The sequence below is a fragment of the Mobula birostris genome, chromosome 4 (genome assembly GCF_030028105.1).
Source record: "Mobula birostris isolate sMobBir1 chromosome 4, sMobBir1.hap1, whole genome shotgun sequence".
Lineage (NCBI taxonomy): Eukaryota > Metazoa > Chordata > Chondrichthyes > Myliobatiformes > Myliobatidae > Mobula > Mobula birostris.
Genome location: NC_092373.1, coordinates 43,473,397 through 43,498,111, shown reverse-complemented (window position 1 = coordinate 43,498,111; position 24,715 = coordinate 43,473,397). Strand labels below are relative to the sequence as shown.

Here is a 24,715-nt window from a genome sequence, read left to right as displayed (position 1 = left end):
ATCCGGTCTACAAACACGTTCCTCGATCGTAATATGACCCGGATTACACCATCTGTTGTTAACCAGAACAGTAAGCACCCAACTCCTTTACGCTTACCGCTCTCAGTGCACTTCCAGTCAGCCGGAATAGTCTGGAAGCCGTCCATGGAGAAGTTTTAATTGGGTATGTCCTTGTGCAGCCCCGTTCCAGTGAAACACATAACACTGCACTCCCGGAATGTTCTCTGACGCCTGGCTAGCGCCGTGAATTCGTCCATTTTATTACCCACCGAACTCCTCTTCTCCATAAGTCTCTGTTGTCTCGACCCGGTCCTCTTTCCTCCACTTTGTGATCCCCTTCTGCATCCTCTGTGTGTTTTCCTCCAGATTTCAGCAGGGGTGCCCACCGCTCTGGTCACTAAACTCTATTGGAGTTTTTCGAGGATGTAACCAGGAAGATAGACGTGGGAGATCCAGTGGATGTGGTGTACCTTGACTTTCAGAAGGCATTCGATAAGGTGCCACATAGGAGATTGGTGGGTAAAATCAGAGCTCATGGCATTGCGGGGAGGATATTGACATGGATAGAAAACTGGTTGGCAGATAGAAAGCAAAGGGTAGCAGTGAATGGGTGTTTCTCGGAATGGCAGGTGGTGACTAGTGGGGTGCCACAGGGCTTGGTATTGGGACTACAGCTGTTTACGATTTACGTCAATGATTTAGAGGAAGGCATTGTGAATACCATCAGCTGGTTTGCTGATGATACTAAGCTGGGTGGCAGTGTGACATGTGATGAGGATGTTAGGAGAATTCAAGGTGACTTGGATAGGCTGACTGAGTAGGCAGAAACTTGGTGGATGGCGTTTAATGTGAATAAGTGTGAGTTTATTCACTTTGGGAGCAAGAACAGGAAGGCAGATTATTATCTGAACGGTGTGGAGTTAGGTAAGGGAGAAATACAAAGAGATCTAGGAGTACTTGTTCATCTGTCTCTGAAGGTGAATGAGCAAGTGCAGCAGGCAGTGAAGAAGGCTAATGGAATGTTGGCCTTTATTACAAAGGGAATGGAGTACAAGAGCAAGGAAATCCTTTTGCATTTGTACAGGGCCCTGGTGAGACCACACCTAGAGTATTGTGTGCAGTTTTAGTCTCCAGGGTTAAGGAAGGACACTCTGGCTGTGGAGGAGGTGCAGTGTAGGTTCACTAGGTTAATTCCTGGGATGTCTGGACTGTCTTACGCAGAGAGGTTAGAGACACTGGGCTTGTACACGCTGGAATTAAGGAGATTGAGGGGGGATCTGATTGAGACACGTAAGATTATTAAGGGATTAGACAAGATAGGGGCAGGAAATATGTTCCAGATGCTGGGAGAGTCCAGTACCAGAGGGCATGGTTTAAGAATAAGGGGTAGGTCATTTAGGACAGAGTTGAGGAGGAACTTCTTCTCCCAGAGAGTTGTGGAGGTGTGGAACGCGCTGCCTCAGAAGGCAGTGGAGGCCAATTCTCTGGATGCTTTCAAGAAGGAGCTAGATAGGTATCTTATGGATAGGGGAATCAAGATTTATAGGGACAAGGCAGGAACCGGGTATTGATAGTAGATGATCAGCCATGATCTCAGAATGGCGGTGCAGGCTCGAAGGGCCGAATGGTCTACTTCTGCACCTATTGTCTATTGTCTAAACCGGCCGGCATTAGCACAAGTAGCTGGTCCCTGGAATGAACAACGCATCCATGCTTCTGTCCCGCGTGTCGGGATGTAACTATTTCCAGCGCTAAAAACCCAAATAAAACTCTCTCTACCAGCATGTTAGAGAGGGTGCAGCTTCGATGTGTTACCATGAAAAAAAAATTGCGTTTTTTTTCACGGTAAACTGTATATTAATAATTTTGCAGTAATATATTATTTTAAAATATTACTCTCCAATATATGTGAAATTATAGTCTAGGTCATGCTTTTTGGTATGATGGTGCACTGTGTTTGCATGCTTCGAGCTCTGCAGCTTGCACCCTTTTCTTATTCTCAATAACAGTCAATAGGTAGAAACTTCAATTGCAGTTTTGTACATAATGGTTGTTCTTACTTCACTGTACCAGATTAATTGCAAACTATATATAAAAATTATATGCAATATTATTTGTTTCATTTGAGGCTATTCTGCATACAAAGCAATTACAAGAGCATGCTTGGCCACTTGCGCAGTTTTGGATGAAAGAATACAAGGAAAAGGTACTGGGGCCCCAACTGTTTTATTCAAGATATATCGCTGCTTGGATTTATTATGATGCAGGTGGAATATAATCTTTTCTCTTCTATCTCCTTCTTTTATGGCTGGGCAAATTATATTGGTATTGGTTTATTATTTTCAGACGTACCAAGATATAGTGGAAAAACTTGCCTTGCATAGTTTATGAAGATCAAATCATCACACAGTGCATTGAGCTACAATAAGGGAAAACAATAATAATGCAGAAAAAGCTACTGAACAGTGCAGTGCAGATAAATGATAAAGTGCAAGATCATAATTAAGTAGATTGTAAGGCCAAGAGTCCATCTTATCGTACAAGAGGTTTGTTTAAGTGTCTGATAACAATAGGATAAAAGGTGTCATTGATCCTGGTAGTATGTGCTTTCAGACTTTCATATCTTTTGCCAGATTGGGTGAGGGGAAAAGAGAAAATGTCCAGACAGGAGGGCCCTTTGAATATGCTGGCTGTTTTACCGAGGCAATGAGAAGTATAGACAGAATTCATCAATGGAGGAGAGTTCCTGTGATGTGCTGAACTGTGTTCACAACTCTCTGCAGTTTCTTGCAGTCGGAGGCAGAGTAGTTGCTGAGGGATGCACTGAATACCAGGGTCTGGAATTCAGGGGGAAAACGACCTGATCAGCGCACGACCTAGGGACACAGCCAGGGACAGGGCCGGATTAACCTAGTAGCAAAATTAGCATATGCTCAGGGACCCGCCCGCACTAAATGCTTGAAGCTGCGGTCTGGTGAAATGGGCATCTCACCGTATTCTCACGACTGTTAGTGAGTTTTGGGTAGACGATTCATTTACACTTAAATAAATGACTTCAGCCATCAGTCTTCTGTTCTTTGACAAAGTACTGTGGATTGAGTTCACAACAATGTATTTCCTAAAAGCTGTAAACCCAGTTTTATTTGTAACAATGGTTCTCTGGCGCCTCTGAGACAAGAATGCTAAGTTTACAGATAGTTGCAAAGACACCATATCTATGCTTTTTGAATATAAATTGTCCTCTATGTTAGCACGTAACATACCAAATAATATTTTATGAATTTTAACTTGCATTCCTAAAGGTCATGAATGCCAGCTTAGGCATACTGGCACCAGTAGAATGAATTTAATCAAAAGATGTGAAAACTTCAAAGAATTGTCTATACTTGTAACTATGAACTGTCCTTTGTGTTTAGCAAATAATTATCGAGCCTCAATTACAAGGTGGTTAGACCTGTTCTGCCAGGGGTCTCTGCCTGCTGTAACATTGTTTTGTCAAATAAAGAAACTACCTTGTACCTACCAGTAACAAAACGCTCTGTGATTTCATCCACGCCCCAACAACGACGATCTGGCAACACTGTTGTTTTCATGTCAGGGGAGCTGCATGTTGCATGATACAGTATGTGTATGCAGGCGTGTGTTGGCTCCTTGCTGTGTTGTGGGATAAATGCTCATGCAAACCAAGGAAGGGGACATAAATCCTACCTACCTAAAACAACATGTGAGGAATTCATCAATCTGATTGGATCCAGCATACTGGATCACATTATCGGTGAAGTGAAGAAATACAAGTATTATTCTGTTTCACTGGATTCTACTCCAGCTATATCTAATGTGGACCAGCTGAATTTGACTGTGTGCTATGTTTTGCCGTCTGAACCAGCTGAAAGATTTGTCAAGTTTTTGGATATGAAAGGTCATAGTGCTGAACAGCTTGCTCAAAGTTTACTTGACTTTTTAAAGGAAAATGACATTGATATAAAAGACTGCCGTGGTCAAAGTTATGGCAATGAGAGCAACATGAGTGGCCAAGTATAGTGGCTTACAAGCACGAATTAAAGAGCTGAATGAGTCTGCAAATTACATTCCATGTTTTGCACATTCACTAAATTTGGTTGGAAAATGTGCTGCTGAATGTTGTCAAGAAGCATTAATTTTCTTTCGATTTGTAGAAACCCTGTACACATTTTTTTCTGCTTCTACTTATCGGTGGGATCTCCTTTCTGCTGCATTATCTAATGGTGGTGCTCATTTGCTCATTGTGAAAAGAATGTCAGATACCAGGTGGTCAACTTGTGCAGATGCAACAAAAGCACTTTTACACAGCTTTTCTGCAATAAAACATGTCTTGGATGGCATTTCAAATAACAGTGATCAGAAGGCAGAGTGTCGACAGCAGGCTTGTGGACTACTTTCAACCATGATGAAGTTGGAAACAGGAATAATGGTCATATTGTGGGATCAAGTATTACCGTGTTTTCAAATGATCAGTGCTTCTTTGCAATCTTCTGGCCAAGACCTGAACACAGCTCGCGCACTCTATGAATCCTTGCATGGATATATTCAAGCTATGCGATTTACTGTTTCAGACATTGAGCAAAAAGCCAAGGATCGGACTAAGGGTGAAGATTATCAACAGCAAACTTGAAGAAAACACAAGCAAAATTGCGTGTATGATGATTTCAGTGGTTCCAGCACTCTTGAACCACTTGTTGAATCTCAAACGCCTCCTCATAAGTTTAAAAGCCAAACATTTCTTGCCATTATTGATAGCTTGCTTTCTGCCCTGTCAAAAAGGCAGAAAGCTTATCTAAAGGCGAATGGTGTTTTTGGATTCCTTCATCAGTTACAGTCGTTTATACCTGGAGAGATCGTAAAGAGGTCATCAAATCTTATTAAACCATATCCGGAAGATCTGGAAGAAAGTCTTAATGAAGAACTTGAGCAGCTTACTGAACTGTTGAAAACTGATTTTGCTTCTCATATTGGCAACAAACAAGACATTGTAGAGTTACAGTTGTACCGTTTGATAACTGACAATTCTTTGGAATCATGTCTTCCAAATGTAGAAAATGCCTTGCGCATCTAATTGTCACTCACGGTTACCAACTGCAGTGGAGAACGCTCATTTTCAAAACTGAAAAGGATTAAAAATAAACTAAGGAGCACAATGGGTCAAAACAGATTGAACAATTTCACTCTGAGCATTGAACATGAATTTCCGCGTGAAATAGACATTTCCAGTATCATCAACAAATTTGCTCAAGCTAAATCTAGAAAATCTAACTTTTAAATTGTAGTTTTGTTACTTTTGACATTGGAAATTGATACCTACATGTAAGTGATACTATTACTGAAGTGTCAGACATTTGTCGTATTATCTGGCTGAATAGCAAATGAAAAAATTGAATTACTTTACTATGCAAGTAAATAATTTATGTTTTAATACTTATGTGCATTTTCTTTAAATTTAGGGCCCCTTGATAACATATGCTACAGGCTCCGCACTAACTTAATCTGGCCCTGGCCAGGGACACAATCCGAGCCCAATGCTTTCTGTGAGTACACCATCCGAAAGAGTGATGTTACGTCCGCAACGGTGACCGTACAGTCAGATGGATTGGAGAGCGCCAGGATTTCTTCTGTTCAAAACCTGTATAGAAGGTGTTAAGCTTATCAGGAAGGGATGCTCCGCTGTTGACGATGCTTTCTGATTGTATTTTGTAACCCATGGCAAGTCCTGCCACATCTGAAGGCTGGACTGAGAATGATTTTGGCCTGGTACTGTCTCCTATATGCTATCTTCTACAGCTTTACAGAAGTCATGTCTTGATTTCTTAAAAAGGTCATCATCACCTGATTTGATGCTGCCAACCTTGATTTCAGACGAGAGTGGATTTCCTGGTTCAGCTGTGGTTTCCAGTTTGAAACACCAAGATTGTTCTCTTTGGTATATAGTCTTCAACACACTTGCTGATAAAATCTGTGATGATAGTGACATCGTCATCTAGACTACAGCTGCGTCTGGACCAGTCTACTGATTCAAAGCAATCACATAAAATCTCATCTGTTTCCACAGACCAGACTGCACGAAACTTACTGTTCTGGATTCTCCGGTTTCAGCCTCTGTTTGTATACAGGGAGTAGGAGCATAGCCTGGTGGTCTGATGAGGGATTCTCAGTAGTCATTTTTGATGGTTGTGTAGGAATGATTGAGGGTGTTTGGGCTGCTGGACAGGAGATGTGGTGGTAGTATTTTGGTAACACACTCTTGAAGTTAGCCTGACTGAAGTCTCCGGCGATGATGGAAAGGGCTTCCAGACATCCCATTTTAAGGCTGCTGACAACAATGTATAGTTTATTGAGTGCAGGCTTTGTTTCTGCTTGAGGTAGGATGTAGGCTGCCATTAGGATAGCTGAAGTGAACTCCTGTGACTGGTAGTATGGGCGACACTTCACCACTAGACATGCCAAGTTTGCCAAGGTGGGCAGGAACCCAACCATCACGTTCAAGCAAAACAAGGAGTTGATTAAGAAGCATATCCCTCTAGATTTGCCTGAGAGCAATGTAAGATCCACCCGATGAAATGAGAAGCCCTCAGGTTGAATGGTGCTGTCAGGTGAAGTAGGTCTAAGCTACATTTCAGTGAGACACAGCACTCAACCTTGATATCCAAGATTTGTGCATGGGTCCTTGTGGTGGTTGCTCAGAAGGGAACCAAGAATAATTGTGCAATCTATCTGTTTTCTCCCTAAATTAAATTTATTTGTTTTGTTATTATTCTTGTTTCTTCTGATGAAAAGGGGAAGCAATTACAAAAACTGTCCCAATGACAACAATGTGCTATGTTACTGCACTAGAATATACATTATAAAAAATATCTGGCAAAAAAAGCAAAGTGAAGTGCTTCATGTTTAGTCCTAGCCTTTTGGTGCATCCTAGCAAATGACAGAAAATTGACATAAGGGACTGAATAATGAAACTGAGATTTCTTTAAAATATTATTTATAATAAGGATATCTTACTTGTTGCTGTCTTTATACTGATAGACATAGCATCCTTGAGGCATTCCTGTCTCTTTGTCCAAGGTAAAGGCAATCTTCAACTGTAAAAGAGACACATTTGATAGCAATGTACTATTTCAAATAGTATTGACAGATGTTAATTCTACAGATAATTCTATCTAAAATACAAATCCATTTTGATAATAATAAGGTACCATAGGTTGGTGTGGTTTTGTTCATTCTTTGAATGATGTTCAAGCTCAACCTTTCAATGAATATATTTCCATAGAGAGCGGATAGACATAAAAATGAGGTAAATAACAATACTTTGATTTTCAAAATATACAGAAATCAGGTTAAATACATAGAGGAGACAATACAGTGGACTCTAGTTAATTGGGCCATTGGTTTGTCAGGGCAGTCGTTTATTTGTGATAACTCTTAAAGAACATCAAATTGAGAAAATTGCTGGGATCCCCTTTGTTTATTTGTGACCCTATGCCGCTTAACTGAGGCAGGTGATGGTTAGTCACTTACACTTGTATGGCTGTTAGACACTGTACTGTGCTTAGAGTGAACAGTGGCGTCAGTTGCATGTGCTTGCGTTATGTTATCCACTTATGCCAATGGATGCTGATTCAAAAAGCAGCGATTTTTGCTAATTTTTCTTTTTATTTTGACTTTAAAAATTATTATGAGAGAATTGCCATAAAAACATTGAAGATCAACTGAAAAATTACCCTAATGGACCAAATTAAAACTCATCAGCCTAATAGCTTTCATCGTCAGCTGGCAGAGATAACTAGAGTGCCAAAATCTATAATTGCATGCTTGATACATTTGCAAGTAAACTGCAAGATGAATGGGAGTTATGCAAGGGACAACAGGAAACATCCCACACAAGAAAGCATGAAGGTAAGGATCCAGATGTTGAAGTGGCCCTCAATCAATAGTTTTCCATTGTAACCAGACAAGGTGTGCATGTCAGTATACCAATATTAAAAAGCAAGGACTAGGAGCTAGCTAAGATGTCAAGCACAGAAACTGTAAAGCAACGGATGGTTGGTTGTCTCAAGGGAAATGTAGGCATCACATTAAATTCAAGAAAGCATGGCAAGAAAAGTAGTGCTGACGCTGTGCGAAAACATAGAAATTTACAAAACTCTGCCTTGCTTCAAAATTTTGTGCAGATGATATCTACAATGCTGATGAAACAGGCCTTTTTTTAAAAATCATGCCATGCTGGATGGTTCCCTTTGCTTCAAAAATGCAATACTCTCAAGTTCAAAGAAAGCAATAGATTACATAACACATTAAGCACTGATAAAAAGAAATTGTTGGTTATTGGGAAAAGCATTAAACTTGATGCCTTAAGAGGCCAAGAAAGGATAGCTTACCAATCGAGTACTGTGCTAGTATACACTCAATAAATTCCTCCACTGGCAACCATTACAAACAAATACACTGTAGTAAATTAGTTACTCAGTTAAATGGCAGTTGGTCTTTTTTTACACCTTTTAAAATATTTCCATGAAACTTTGGATAATTGGTGCAGGCACTTAATCGGGGCAAAATGTACTGTCCCGATGTATCCCAATTAACTGGAATCCGCTGTAGTTTTCAACTTAAAGTGGATCATTAACAAGGAGAAAATTAAATAAAAGTTAGACTTATAGTGATTGACCAAGTCCGGTATAATTAAGTGCACAGTTATAATTCATGAGGCTGATGCCATGAAATGTACGTCATCTGAAATTTTAAAAGTGAAACCATGGTGAAACATCATCCTGAAATGATCTCATGGCAGCAAGTTCTTCTTGAGAATAGCTGATATCAGCCAATTATAATTGGTAGATACAATTCTACCCATTGGGATGTGCCCTGGTTCATGAGAATCCCCAGATTTCAAATGATATTTCATACATACATTTTAACAAGTCTCCAATTAGCCATGAATGAATACGAGGATGCTGCTATTAAAGGAAAATAATTTCTGAATAGTTTCTGTAAAGGAAATTACACAGCAGTTTCTGACTTCTCTCTAGTACTGCAACTTTGTTCTGTGGCCTTCAGTTTCATTTTGCAGTGAATGTACATTCGCCAGCAGGGCAGTCAGGAATGGCGGGGTGGTGGGAGAGAAGTGTCTAAGGGCTCTGTGTTTTTGTCCTTGCAGCCCAGCACGCCTCCCCACTTCCTCTTTCTTAAAGTGCAAGTACTCTCATGTCTTGAGTCTGCCGTCTAATGTTTGTCAATTTTAAAAATCAGTAGGTTTTTTAACACTCTAAAAATGATGTTGCTTATTGAAGTACCAATGGCTGCGATTGTGGATTTCACCTGCAGTACTTCTAAATGGGAATATTTGATGATTTCCACTGGAGCTGCACGTAGAGTCACCACTTATCGGTGCGATTCAATGCAACAGTGCATTGAGGTACAACAAAGGAAAACAACAACAGAGTACAGAATAAAGTGTCAGAGAGAAAGTGCAGGCAGACAATAAGGTGTAAGGTCATGTCAACATAGATTGTGAAGCCAAAAGGCCAGCTTATTGTACTAAGGAACAGTTCACTAGTCTTGTGATGCTGAGTCTTTATAAGGCACTGGTGAGACTCACCTTGAGTATTGTGGATAGTTTTGGGCCCCTCATCTTAGAAAAGATGTGCTGGCATTGGAGAGAATCAGAGGAGGTTCACAAGGATGATTCCAGGAATACAAGGGTTATCATACAAGGAATGTCTGTACTCACTGGAATTCAGAAAGATGAGGGGGGAGTCTCATTGAAACTTTTGGAATGTTGAAAGGCCTAGATAGAATAGACTTGGAAAGGATGTTTCCCATGGTGGGAGAGTCTAGGACAAGAGGGCACAGCCTCACGATAGAGGGGCGCCCTTTCAAAACAGAGATGTGGAGAAATTTCTTTAGCCGAAGGGTGGTGAATTTGTGGAACTTGTTGCCACATGCAGCTGTGGGTGTACTTAAGGCAGAAACTGATAGGTCTTTGATTGGACACGGCATCAAAGGTTTTCCTTCTTCTTCTTGTGTTATTTTATGGTGGTTGGTAAACCAGCTTTAAGGTGCATTACCGCCACCTACTAGACTGGAGCGTTTGATAAACAGGAGGAATGAAAAGAATTGCATTCCCTAAATACTATATAATAAACCAGAGTCTTTCAGATACTTCATGATAGAGGTCTATATTTCTCTTGAAATCCCACTTAAAATATCTTCTATACCCACAGCAGTTTTTTTTGTTTATCTTAAGCACTCCTATCATCTTCACTCTTTCTCTTTGGTACTTCTTACATTGAATCAATGCATGTTCAACCGTTTCTGGTTGATTACAGTATTCACACAACCCAGTTGGATGTTTCCCTATTTTATGTAATGTGTAATTAAGACTTGTGTGTCCAATTCTTAAATGACTGATGATCACTTCTATCCTTCTATGTCCACCTGATATTTTTTTGTATCTGACTTGCCTTTGTATTTTGTACAGTTGTCTCCCTGTTTCACTCTCATCCCAGTGCTTCCGCCATGTCTCCTCAATACGTGTTTTTATAATGTTTTTGACTTCCGCTTTGCTTAGAGGAATCTGGACCTCTATTATAGATGATTTGAGTGATTGTTTAGCTATAACGTCCACTTTTTCATTACCCTCCACACCACAATGAGCAGGAATCCAAAGAAAGCTTACTTCTACCCCATTTTTTGTCAGTGTATATAACTTGCATAGAATCTCCAATAAAATATCCTGTCTACTTTCTGATTTTCTTGATTTGATAGGGGTTAATGTAGACAAACTGTCTGAACAGATTACAGCCTTTTTGACATTATTTTCTTCTATCCAAGATAATGCACTCAATATTGCCATTAATTTTGTTGTGTACACTGATAAATGGCATCAATGGTTACAGGGAGAAGGTCGGGAACTGGGGTTGAGGAGGAGAGAAAAAAAGGATCAGCCATGATTGAATGGCGGAGTGGACTTGATGGGCCAGATGGCCTAATTCTGCTCCTATGTCTTATGGTCCTATAACAGTGGATAGACACTGTCCCTGACTCTAATGGTTCTTGCTTTCAGGCTTTTATATCCTCTGCATGATGGGAGTGGTGGGGGTGAAGTGAGGGGAGGTCCGGAGTGGTTTTTGATTACGTTGGCTGCTTTACTGCGTGATTGAGAAAGGTAGACAGTCTATGAAGATGAGGCTGCTTTCCATGATGTGTTGAGCTGCGGCTGTATTCCTTGAGTTTTTTCCTTCCTGCCAAGGGCAGAGCAGTCATCATACTACGCCATGAAGTACCTGAACAGAATATTTTAATAACACGTTGATAATAATTGGTGAGGGTCAAAGGAGATATGAAGTATCCTGAGGAAGTGGAGGCACTGACGAGCTTCCTAGGCTGTGGCATCTCTGTGATTGGACTGGGACAGACTATTGGTGATGCTCACTCCAAGGAACTTGATGCTCTCAACACTTCCAAATATACTATGTTGGTGTTGACAGGAGCATGTGCACCACCCTCTTCTCAAGTCAATGATCAGCTCTTTTGTTTTGCTGACATTGAGAGAAAGGATGTTGTCATCACACCATGTCATTGGGCTCTCCATTTCCTTCCTGTAGTTTGAATTATTGTTATTTGAGACCGGCTTACTACAGTGGTATCAACTACCAACTTGCAGATAGAGTTAGAGCAAATTCAGGCCATGTAGTCATGAGCGTTGGGGGAGGAGGGTGGAAGCTGAGGACACAACTTTGAGGAGCACCAGTGTTTAGAATAATCATGCACTGAGGCTTGTTCCCTGTCCTTACTGATTGTGGAACCACTATGATGGCATTACCTGCAAACTTGTAGATGGGAGTTAGAGCAGAATCTGGCCACGCTGTGTATAGGGATTGAGGAAGGAACGGAGGACACAGCCTTGTAGGGCAGCAGTGCTGAGAACTGGGTGATCCACTCCATCCTGAAGTCTAGATTTGACCCTCACCTTTACAATAAATCAAGATATGACAACCATTAAGCTATCCAAGATGCCAAAAGACTACACCAGTTCAAAAATTGAGACCCAGGCAGTTGTGCTATAACTGGCTACAAAGTGAAGTCAGGCAGCTTTGCTAACATCAGCACATTTCTTCCTGATGAGCTTAACATATTCTATGCACTTTTTAAACAGAAGAGAACAGGTATGTCACCACCCACCCTCATAGTCTCCAGTGCACCTGAATCCACTATCACTGCTACAGATGTAAGTTCAATCTTTTAAGAATGAACCCACAGAAAGTATCTGGCCCGATGGTGTCCCAGGCCATATCCTTAGATTCTGCACAGGTCAGCTGCCGTAGGTATTTGCAGACATTTATAATCTTCCCTGCTTCAATTTGTGGTTCCTATCTGCTTTAAGAAGCCCACTACCATCCCTGTACCTACAAGAAACAAGGTAACATGCATTAACGACTATCACTTAGTAGCTCCGACATCCACCATCATGAAGTGCTTTGACAGGAAGGCTATAGCTGCATTATCTTCAACCTTCTAGAAACCTTCGACCCACTGCCATTATATCATCAGAGAGTTGCAGCATAGAAGGAAGCTATTCAGTCTATCATGTCTATTCTGACTAAATGATAAGCTATAAGAAAGAGTTCAAGTCAACATCAGACAATTTTTGCTGTTGTTCCTCAAATAATATTCAGAATTACAGAATTAAAGTTTCCGTTAACATCTCAGCAGCTGTGATTGTTCTGCTAAACTACTCAAACCATCAGAATAGCACAAACATTTTGTGATTGGAGAATCAATTTGAAGTTATTTCAACAGATAACAGAAAAACCCCAACACAAATGTAAAAATAGTTTATAATGTTTTTCATAATTTCTTTGTCAAATACTTCTTTCCCACCCTGCTTTGTTTCATAAATTATCTTAAGCACATTCCTCTTTCTATATGCACATGACATCCATCAGGAAAATACAGAAAATTGTGAACTATATTAGAAGTTCACAATCCTACAAAAAGTAGTGGATACGGCCCAGTCCATCACTGGTAAAGCCATCCCCATCATTGAACACATCTACATGGAGTGATGTCACAAGAAAGCAAAATCCATCATCAGGGACCCTCCCCCCCATCACCCAACCCATGCTCTCTTCTCACTGCTGCCACTGGGAAGAAGGTACAGGAGCCTCAGGACTCACACCACCAGATTCAGGAACAGTTATTACCCCTCAACTATTAGGCTCTTGAACCAAAGGGATAACTTCACTCAACTTCACTTACCTCATCACTGAAATGCTCCCACAACCTATAGACTCACTTTCAAGGACTTTTCATCTCATGTTCTTGATATTTATTGCTTATTTACTTATTATTATTACTTATTTCTTTTTGTATTTGCACAGTTTGCTACCTTTTACACACTGGTTGAATGCCCAAGTTGGTGCAATCTTTCATTGATTCTATCATGGTTTTTATTCTATTATGGATTTCTAGAGCATGCCCACAAGAAAATTAATCTCAGGGTTGTATATGGTGACATACAGTCGGCCCTCCTGATCTGCGAGGGATTGGTTCCAGGACACCTCGCGGATACCAAAAAACACGAATGCTCAAGTCCCTTGTTCAGCCTGTCTAAATGCGGTGGACCTTAGGACCCAGTGGAACACCGGACCTTATTTAACCTGTCTCAGTGCGGTGAATATTAGGACCCGGCGGCGGAGCTCTGAATCCGCAGTGTTTCTCTTCACGAAAATCCGCAGTGTTTCTCTTCACGAAAATAATCACGACCACGATTTAAAATAAAGTGGAAATAATAAAGCGATCAGAAAGAGGTGAAATGTCATCAGTCATTGGAAAAGCATTAGGCTAGTCAGTCAACGATCGGAACAATTTTAAAGGATAAAGTGAGAAAGTCCCTGCCCCGATGAAAGTTACAATTATTACTAAGCAATGCAGTGATTTAATTATTGGGTTTTGGGGTTTTGATCCTCCACATCAACCTGGCACGGATGGACAGGGCGCTCGGGAGCAGTCTGTCACTGGATCGAACTCGGGAATTTTCATTACCGAGCCCAATGCTGAAACATACATTTAAGTGTTTTATATGCATATAAGGTAAAATATATACTATATACTAAGACAAACATTTGACTAACTTACGCTAAGTAATACCGGATGTACCTGTTTCGACTTAGTAAGAGAACTTCCGGAATTTTTTTGATCCTGATCCACAATAACTTATGCACATCCTCCCGTATACTATCATCTCTAGATTACTTATAATACAATGTAAATGCTACGTAAAGTAGTTGTTACACAGGCGTCCCCTGCTTTTCGAACGTTCGCCTTATGAAACCTCACTGTTACGAAAGACCTACATTAGTTCCCTGTTTTCGCTAACAGAAGGTGTTTTCACTCTTACAAAAAAAATCAGCGAGCGATAAAAGGAAGGCGCATGCCCCGAGCAGTTGCTCTCCCCCGGATTCGGAACGGCATTCTCACCGGCATTGATTAAACACGTGCCTGTGAGCAGCCATTTGCGAGATGAGTTCTAAGGTATAAGGAAAGTCTAAAAAAGCTCGTAAGGGTGTTACACTTGCATAAAACTAGACATAATTAAGCGTTTTGATCTTGGTGAATTAAGTAAGGACAACGTGAGTTTGGCTTGTGGAAGCTGACGAAGATGATGTTAAAGAGGTTTTGGCAACTCATGACCAAGAACTGATAGATGAAGAGTTGATGCAATTGGAAGAGGAAAGGATAACAATCGAAACCAAATGCAGTAGCGAACTGAATGTGAAGCAACTGCATGAGATTTTCGCTGCAATGATAAAGTACGACTTTAATTTTGAAAGGGTACGTAGGTTTAGGGGATATTTGCAAGATGGTTTGAGTACTTACAAAGAACTGTATGATAGAAAAATGCACGAGGCTCAGCAGTCAAGCAAGCTTTCCACATCAGCTACAGCAGACGATGAACCTCGACCTTCGACATCGAGATGGGCAGTGATAGGAGAAGGTGACCTACCTGCCCTAATGCAAACAGACGACAAGGAGACAACATCCCAGTGTCCCACCACCCCAACCCCCAGGCCGCAGACAGATACTGATTCGCGGAGAATGCAGCGGTAGCCGGGAGGCAAACAGCACATCTTTAAGAAAAAAGTCGAAATAAACATGCCAATTAATTAGGTGCCAACCGACACGTAATTGTCAGCCCAGATCAGAGACGATGCAATCACTGCACACTCCGCGGAGCAGTATCTTTTCGCTGCCCAGAGGGTGGGACCACTGCACCACCCAAACTCCGACGACTCAGTCTAACACACCATCCCGATTCCCGTAAGTGACACTACACCGTACATACATTACTTCTACTTCATATAGACCGCGTATTTTTACGTGTTATTTGGTATGATTTGGCAGCTTCATAGTTTAAAGGTTACTGAAGAGAGTGTTTTTGCCAACAGCGCTTGCGTGAGATTTTCGCTACAGAGAACAGTGCCGGCAACGATTGTGGAAAAGTATTTCTACTTTATATAGGCTGTGTATTTATCATATCATTCCTGCTTTTACTATACGTTACTGTTATTTTAGGTTTTATGTGTTATTTGGCATGACTTAGTAGGTTATTTTTTGGGTCTGTGAATGCTCACAAAATTTTCCCATATAAATAAATGGTAATTGCTTCTTCGCTTTACGACATTCCGGCTTACGAACCGTTTCATAGGAACGCTGTACCTTCGCATGGTGGGGGAAACCTGTACTGCATTGTTTAGGGAATAATGACAAGAAAAAAAGTCTGTACATGTTCGAACAACAAGTGCTGGAAGAGCACTTCCAGGTTTTCTCGATTCGCAGTTGGTTGAATTCACGCAAGCGGAACTCGCGGATAAGGAAGGCTGACTGTATAAGACCATAAGATATAGGAGCAGAATTAAGCCATTTGACCCATCGAGTCTGCTCTACCATTTCATCATGGCTGATCCAATTTTCCTCTCAGCCCAAATTTCCTGCCTTCTCCCTATATCCCTTCATGCCCTGACCAAAAAAGAATCAATCAACCTCTGTCTTAAATATACATAAAGACTTAGCCTCCACAGCTGCCTGTGGCAACGAATTCCACACATTCACCACTCTCTGGCTAAAGAAATTCCTCCTTGTCTCCATTTTAAAAGGACACCCCTCTATTCCGAGGCTGTGTCCTCTGGTCTTAGACTTTCACACTATAGGAAATCATTTTCGTGAGCCTCCTTTGAACTCTCTCCAGCTTCAGCACATCCTTTCTAAGATAAAGGGGCCCAGACCTGCTCACAACACTCCAAGTGAGGCCTCACCAGTGCTTAATAAAGTTTCAACATTATATCCATGTCTTCTTGAAATGAACGCTAACATTGTATTTGCCTTCCTCACCACAGACTCAACCTGAAAACTTGCTTTTAGGGAATCCTGCACAAGGACTTGCAAGTCCTTTCGGATCTCGGATTTTTGTATTTTTCTCTCCATTTAGAAAATAGTCAACCCTTTTATTTCTTATACCAAAGTGCATGACCATACACTTCACAATCCATCTGTCATTTCTTTGCCCATTTTCCTAATCCACATCCTTCTGCAGTCTCTCCACTTCCTCAAAACTACCTGCCCCCCCCACCTATCGTCATATCATTTGCAAGCTTTGCAATATATGTGTTTTGATATTAAACTTACTTTGCACTTTCTGAACTTTGAAGTCTGTAGGTGATTTTGAAACACAAACTATTACTTCTTGTTATTGTAAAAGAAATGAAGTTCGGAAACCAGAACTCAGAATTCAATAGAATTCTAATTAGTCTTTGCATGTTATGAGTGTTGGCACTGAACACATGCAGAATTTATAGTCAGTAATATAATTAATAGTTTACTTTCCCAAGCATTCTTTTTATACTTTCGTTTTTTTAAATAGTCAAATTCAAGTATCATCTTACCCACTTAATGCTCAATAAATACATTTTAATTTGTCTTTTATTTCACAAGATGTCAGATAAATACAAAGGAACATGTTTTATATTTCCTAACTACCTTCTGTTTTTGTCTTTGTTATTTATCTTGTATACTGCTTTTTAACCATACTGAGGAACTTTCAATAACTTGACAAAGTTATCTAAACTCTTTTCCATTTCCATAATTAGAAACTAATTCTGGAGCATAAAAGTACAATTCTGAATACAAACCCAGTAAAGATACTACTAATTTTTAAATAGGTATCAGCATGTTTAGACTCTATTCCAGTACATCTTGAATCCAAAAAGGATTTTGCAAAATACAGTTTGATTACCTGGAAACCTTGCACCCTGGTTAGTTCTCATGACCACGTTGCTCTATTCAACACTGAACAAAAGCTTCACCGTTTCTAATTTCTACATAATGTAATGCTTGGTTAAACCACAAAACCCAAGTTATCAATCAGCGAAGATCAAAACAACTGCCAATATAATGTTAGAACAGCAATGGCTATTGTGGCAAACTTTAATATGATTAAGTTAAGAAGTTTACAAAACAGTCAAAAGCTTTCACTTCATTATTTAGAACGGCCATCCTTTTAGTTACTGGCAAACGATCGAATCTCTGGAATGGGTAGATTGAGGCGCCAAAAATCCATTTTATTCTTTTGAGAAACCAGACAAAATAGTCATTCACATCAGTGCATTACTGAAAGTGGTATTGTTTGAGCTATTCCCCATCACCAGCAGGGGTAGTCTCCAGCGTGGCTTAAGTTGACGGTAAGGTCATATCACGTGCCACTTAGAAACACAATAAATTGCATTTGAAAACAGAGTGCATTAAGTTAAATTTATGTTCAGATTCTTGGATGTACCAAGTGTATTTTATAAACTACAGAACCTCATCTATCATTTATACAAACGATTTGAAGTGCACATTCTTAAACTGAACATGTTCCCAGGAAAAGGGCACAAGGAGAGAAATCAAAATAAACCACTAACTGCTTGCCCTACATTATTTTCCTACTGTGTGGGAGTTTTAATTCAGTCTGTGCAATACTGGAATATCCAAGTAAACAGGAAACCAACTCAGTAACACTAATTTGCAGTAAGAAAAAGAACTTAACTTTGCATAATTCTTTATGGTATCGCCTGAGATATAAATATACTTATGAGGCCACAAACACTCTACAGTTAATTTGATAAACAATTGGCTAACATAAATTATTCGGAAGTTAATAAATTTATGCACATTATCAAGATTTCAGAGTAATTGGATTTCCCCTGAAACATTGCTATAGCCAACATAAATAAAAATTTAGTGTTCTTACTTTGGTTGTAACACAAAGTTTTTCCAGTTTGCAAAGAGGAAATAGAAGGATGAAATAATTAAAAAGATGAAAGAAACAGGAGAGAAAAATGCCTGAGATTTTCATGTGATTTATGTAAAATCATTGATTTTGTTTTAACTGATTGAAATCACCTAACTCATTTTGCCTGACTAACTGCTATTCAGACATTGAACATGAGCAGTTAATATTTTGCCGCAGTACGTCTTCACTGTGATCGGAACATCTGCAGAAATATTTTGCATTTAACTTCTAACATGAAATACAGTTGTTGAATTTCAGCTCTGTGGAGATCATATTCAGTCTGGCATCATGATTACTCAATATGTAGCAGTATACATAAAGTAACATCAAATGCGAGTGTTTTGTGGAAACAAGGTTGGGAAGTTCTTTTGGAAGGTGAAGACAATAATTACCTAGCCATGCTCTCTCATGCTGGGCAAGTTGCCTGGAGGTGTTCCATCTGGTACACACTTCATGGATCAAACCCATGATGGTTATAAGTTCCGTTACAGACCTTTGCAAGGTTCCAAAGTAACCTGGGGGGAATGATACCTGGCATTGAAGGGGATTGCCTGTTTTGAAGAAGAGCTAATAGGTATTTTAGATGATAATATTTTAGATGCACGCTCTGTTGAACTCTTACCAGACTTCCTCTATTCCTGAACCAACAAATCAATCATTAAATCCAAAGCCACAGAACAAAATTTTCTATGCCACTGTACCTGGATAGATTGTTTGCATTAACTTTCCTATTGGTCTTGCTGCTCGTTCACCAAATTGTTATCTAAATCTTTTTAGGCAATTATTTTAAGAAATGAAGCATAATTGAGGATAACTTGGACTATAATTTCCTGTACACTTTTCTTTAATCAAAATTTGCTACTTCCCCACCTTATTGCAAAATAGTCATTTCATTAGATATTTTTTTTAAGAATATCATAATCGGTAACTCACTTGTCACTTGGAGTACTGTGTATAGTTCTGGAGGCACTGTAGGAAAGGTGTGATTCATTGGATATAGTGCAGAGGAAGTTGCCTGGATTGGAGGACTTCAGTTACGAGGAGTAAACGGATAGCTTAAGGTGATGGAGGCTTTGAGAAGTATGTACAATATTTAGAAGCATAAATGGGATAGGAGATTAAAAGCAACAGGGCAAAATCAAAGAGCTGATTGTCCACTACTGGAGGAAGACGCTAAAGGTCCAAGAGCCAATCCTCAATCGGGGATTGGATGTGGAGAGGGTCAGTAGCTTTAAATTCCTTGGCATTAAGCATATCAGAGAATCTGTCCTGGAACCAGCATGTAAATGCCATCCAAACAAAGGCACTTCTAATTTTCTTAGAAGTTTGTGTAGACTTAGCATGTCACCAAACACTTTCACAGACTCCTGTGGATGTAAAACAGAGAGTATCCTAACTGGTTGGATCATGGGTAAGTATGGAAACACCAATAATCAGGAACAGAAATGACTGCAGAAGGTGGTAGATGCTGCCCATTTCCTTACAAACCTCTCCCTACCATTGAAGATATTTACATGGAAGTGAGACCTCCACTGGTCAGGGTCGACCACAGACATTGCATCCGAGCTACCTGGATACACAAGCCTGGGCAGTACAATATGGAGAGCAAGCTGTTACCCATGTAGCAAGCTCCCCCTCTCCCCGCATCTGATGAACCCAAAGGAAACGCAGGAGACAAATCTACAGTTTGGCACCAGCAGTATCTCAGGAGTTGCCAGTCAGCATTGAACTCCATGTAGGCCTGCCTTAGGGACTCCAGCTTCAGATTTTTCCATCAGGATTTATTTCCGAAGCCTTCCCAATGAGCGGGTACAGCCGCAAGGCAGCGGAGGCCTGAGATCAGAGTTTCCCTTCTCTTAGGTGAGCTGACAACCACGGCTAATGAGCCCCATTTGCCTGAAGCGATGGCTTTAAGGCACCAGTACCTCGCCGTTGCTCCTTCTCCTCTCAGTAGAAACAGTTCCCCCCAGCTTATAGTTAAGCCACACATTAAGACCAGGTGTTGGACTTGGTTGTCAGAAGCTACTGGAGGCACACACCATTGAGCACATTTAATAGGTCGTAGGAGCTTGTCCGCATTACCACCCCTAGCTATAGCAACCTTGGCTACAACAAAATAGCACCCATCATCAAAGACCCCCAGCAACCAGGCCATACTCTCTTCTCACTACTACCATTTGGCAGGACGTATAGAAGCTTTACATTTCACACCATCAGCTATTACCCTACAACCAATATGGATAACTTCACTCACCACAACTCTGAACTCCTTCTACAACCTACAGACTGACTTTCAAGAACTCTTTCAGATTCAAACTTATTTAGCACATGTAAATTGAAACATACAGAGAAATGTATCATTTGCCGAAACAACCAACTCACAAAAGGATGTGTTTGGGACAGCCTGCAAGTGTCCAGAAGCAGACCTTCTGTATCCCTTTCTGGTACATTTTCACTTGGTCCTATGAAACCATGTTTTTTTTCAACCCTTATTTATGCCCACGTAATACCACCAATACTTCAATTACCCTTGCAAGCCAGTAGAAAATTTTAATTTCCAAGAATCAGATGTAGTAAGATAAATGGGAGCTGAGGAAGACTTTTTCTGGACATACAGTATAAAAGATCAAGGTAGAGCAACATTTCTGGATCCTTTGAAACTTCCTCATTCTGACTGGAATCCTTTCACTGTCTTTTTCTGCAAGCCCATTTTGTTTCTTTCAATTCATTTCAATTTCATTCTCAGGTGATCAATTGTGTTGCTATTTATTGTCCATCTCCAAATACCATTGGGAAGCTACCAGCTTGAATTGCTTCAGTCTTAGCACAAATATATACGCACTGTTTTATTTTAAACCCAGACAGTCTCAAACCAATAGAAACTTTCCTTCCCATTGCTAAGCAGGGGACCTTAATTAATAAAGTTGCTTCCTTTTCTCTTCATTTTTTCCTGAAAATTCTGTAGCTGGGAAAGTCATCATACTTCTCAATTTCAATTAAAGTATAGTACAATACCAGCTGCACTTTTAATCTTATGGCTTTTTGCACTATAATTTGCATAAAACAGCACTACCCCAATTCATTCATAAACTTGAGAACCCAGCTGTTTTTTTCTTTCAAGCTTTTATTTAGTCAAAGTTATAGCTCATATTTTCATTGATGTGTTCTTGATCATGCATGTGATCAATAGGAAGTTTTCTCAGTTCTAATTGTAAGCCTAGCTATTTTGTTCCTCTAACTAATATGCACTTTTCACACTGTCGGGTGCTCAATTAGAAATGACATAAGTTGTTAAAGACTAGATTCAAAGCATTCAATTAAATAGACAGTGCATGTGCAATTTATCTAACTATACATTCATAATTTACAATTATCTACTTCATTCGTATAAATGGTCAATAAAGTTCAATAGATTTTGCAACTAGTTTACAAAAGGATCCATCTCCAAAAACCAATAGATAGATCCTGCCGGCCTCCTAGGAGTTGTATAAGCAGCTGTAAAGACACTCTGTGTTTAAGAATGGTATGCAATTACTTGATTTTGGAAGACACATTTTGAATTTCCTCTGCTCCTAGTCAAGCTTCAAAGCATATTAAAGTCTAGAAAAGCCTTTAATCCTGCATATTGAATTTAATCTCATCTCTTGGGACAAGGCATGTTTCTGTAATCCTTATCATAATTTCCTCTTGCTAGGAACCTGATTGAAGCTGTATGAATTCATTTCACAGAGGGCTTATACAACTAGTACAGCGGGCATGCTGGGTAGTCAAGATGGGAACAAACAGATCCCCAAACTGAAAAGATAGTGTATGAATTAGCTACTTTTCAATTTGGAAAGTTTTTATTGTTAATTCAGTGTATTATTTAAAAGTTTTATTACAAGTTAATTTCTATTTCCACATAACCCAAAACAGTTAATACAAGTAACTGAAGACATACACTTGTAGTTGCAGTTGGATTTTATATCGTAGGGAATTGCTGTAAGAATCTTGCTCTTGTTTAGATATTGGACCAAATTCCAGGTAGGCTCATGTCTAGACTGCACAGTGCAGCAATTAAAACCTTAGAACTACTTAGAAATAGCATGTGCTCTGACTTCATTGATTTTCTACAACTGTAATTTAACTCATATTAAACAATGTAAGATTATAACATCAGGAAGAAAATGTTAGTTACTGCCTGCTGTAGGACCTCAACAGATTCTGTGCACCAGCAATGCATACACCTGCAGAGTAGTTGTCACATGCGTTTTTCCTAATCCAAATTAACTTTGTGGGCCAGGAAAACCTTTCCATACACTGACCACTTAGTCATAGAAATATTATTTTTGCAGATCAGCTTTACACTTGTCTGCTCAAGCACAGGCTACGCCCTCTGTTCTAAGTTTATAATAGTTTGCATTTCAAGTCCCAGTGGAATGCTGAAACTATCATACTTTCAGCTTTTCGCCCCCACTAAGAAAATGTAACATTTATAAAATTGGACAAGGTAACGGACAGATGTTTGTAGTATCATGCTGAATTTTAACTTGACAATGTCCAGGAGGAAGGTTTGCTTTACACCTTGGCCACAAACTCCAGAAACACAAGGACACAAAATGGTGGGATTTGGAACGGAAAATGACAACAGATCCTCCAGATCTTTCTTCTATTTATGTCACTTTTCCACTGGCTTCTATCTTGCACCACCTGGCTTTGCTTAAATCCAACTTTTAATAATTCTGCTAAAGGTCATTAACCAGAAATGATAACTCAGTTTCTCTTTCTACTGGCGCCGCTGGACCTGCTATGTATTTCAGCACTTCTATTTCATTGTATTTTGCACAGAACTTGCACAGAAGCATTATTTTAAAATGTTTAAAATGTGCAAAATTGAAACTTATTATATATTAAAATTAGATAAATAATAGAAGAGTTGCAGGTGTAAAAAAATCAGGGAATTGTATTGGGAAGGTATAATTATACGTGGATCATGAAATGAGCTCCGTAGACTCTACTTTTTATTAAATTAAGCATTTGTAATTACTTATTGAGAAAGCATCAAGCAAGTTAGACAATATCAGCCAAAAGTGAGAGTTAATGGCCATTGATCTGCAACATTAATTTTGCTTCTCCTTCCCCACAATCAAGGACATCTTCAAACAGCAGTGCCTCAAGAAGGTGGTATCCATCACTGGGGACCCTTGCCATCCAGGACATGACCTCTTGTACAGGGTGAGCCTGAAGACACACATTCCATGTATTAGAAACAGCTTCATCCCCTTCACCATCAGATTTCAAACAATCCTTGAACCTACGAACACACCCCCAATATTTTGCTCTCTTCTTAGACTATTTTTATATATTTCTTATTGTAACTTATGGTAAATTTTTTTAGTATCACACTATAGTGTTGCCACGAAACAGAGAAGTTCACAACATATATCAGTGATAATGAACCAGAATTTGATTCCGAAGCTGCCTCATCTACTGAGATTTCCACCATTTTGCATTTTTCAGTTTGGGGTAGTTTGGTTTTAAATATCCTATTCAATTAATACGTCACACTTCGATAAATTCTTGAGAAATACTCAAGCTGTTGGAGAAATATACTTAAATTGGGCTTTTTTTTTATAGTTTGCTAGTCTGAACAGCAACACTTGTTCATTCTGTCAGAAAATGCCTGTGTAATACACCTTTCTCAACAGTCTGGAATCAATTTAAATTTCTTGGAAGAATTGGTAAAAAGCGTACCTCACAAACATACAACACTCAAGAGAATCCAGCAGTATTACATGGTCCAGATTTCATAACAGTTATTTCTGTAAGTAGATTTTATAGATTACAAAGAAAATGATTTCATACCAGAGTTATTCCAAGTTTTATTGTACTGTTTCAAATCACAGATTGGAAAGTAATTCAGATTATGGTAAAGAAAACTTAATTTACATGCAAAAGCAAAGTAATTTTTCAGAAAGCTTCAATTAAAGCCTTCACATTGATAACACGAGATGCTAGACTTTGAGTGGCTGTGAGTTTGTCTGCCTTTTGTCTACACATTTAACAGTTATTTGGTTCTTTCTTCTACAACCCTATTTTCTTGAGAATTTTCTTATTCTGATTTCTCAATCCTGATATTTTCTTTAAAAGACGTAACTTCTCTGAACAAATCAATATTGTTCTTCCACTTTCTCTCCAGAATTTGATCACTATCTCTCATACATATTGTTTTTACTGATGCATAGGAATACATGATTTAGAAGCAAGAATCTGCCAGTCAGTTATTCTGATGTGCTCTAGGATGTAATAAGATTATAACTGACTTGACTGCAAGCTCAATTGTGCATTTCTGTCCATCTGATATATAGAGTACCTATCCAA

The 24,715-nt window shown here is 39.5% G+C and overlaps 1 protein-coding gene across 2 annotated transcripts in view; it reads right to left on the bottom strand.

The window, feature by feature from the left end:
* Positions 1-24,715, bottom strand: part of dis3l2 (DIS3 like 3'-5' exoribonuclease 2) — a 344,361-nt gene that overhangs the window by 121,610 nt on the left and 198,036 nt on the right. For both annotated transcript variants that reach the window (XM_072255278.1, XM_072255279.1), the window contains one exon: positions 7,030-7,109. In XM_072255278.1, the coding sequence (XP_072111379.1) occupies positions 7,030-7,109 (80 nt within the window). The remainder of the gene's footprint in view (positions 1-7,029; positions 7,110-24,715) is intronic.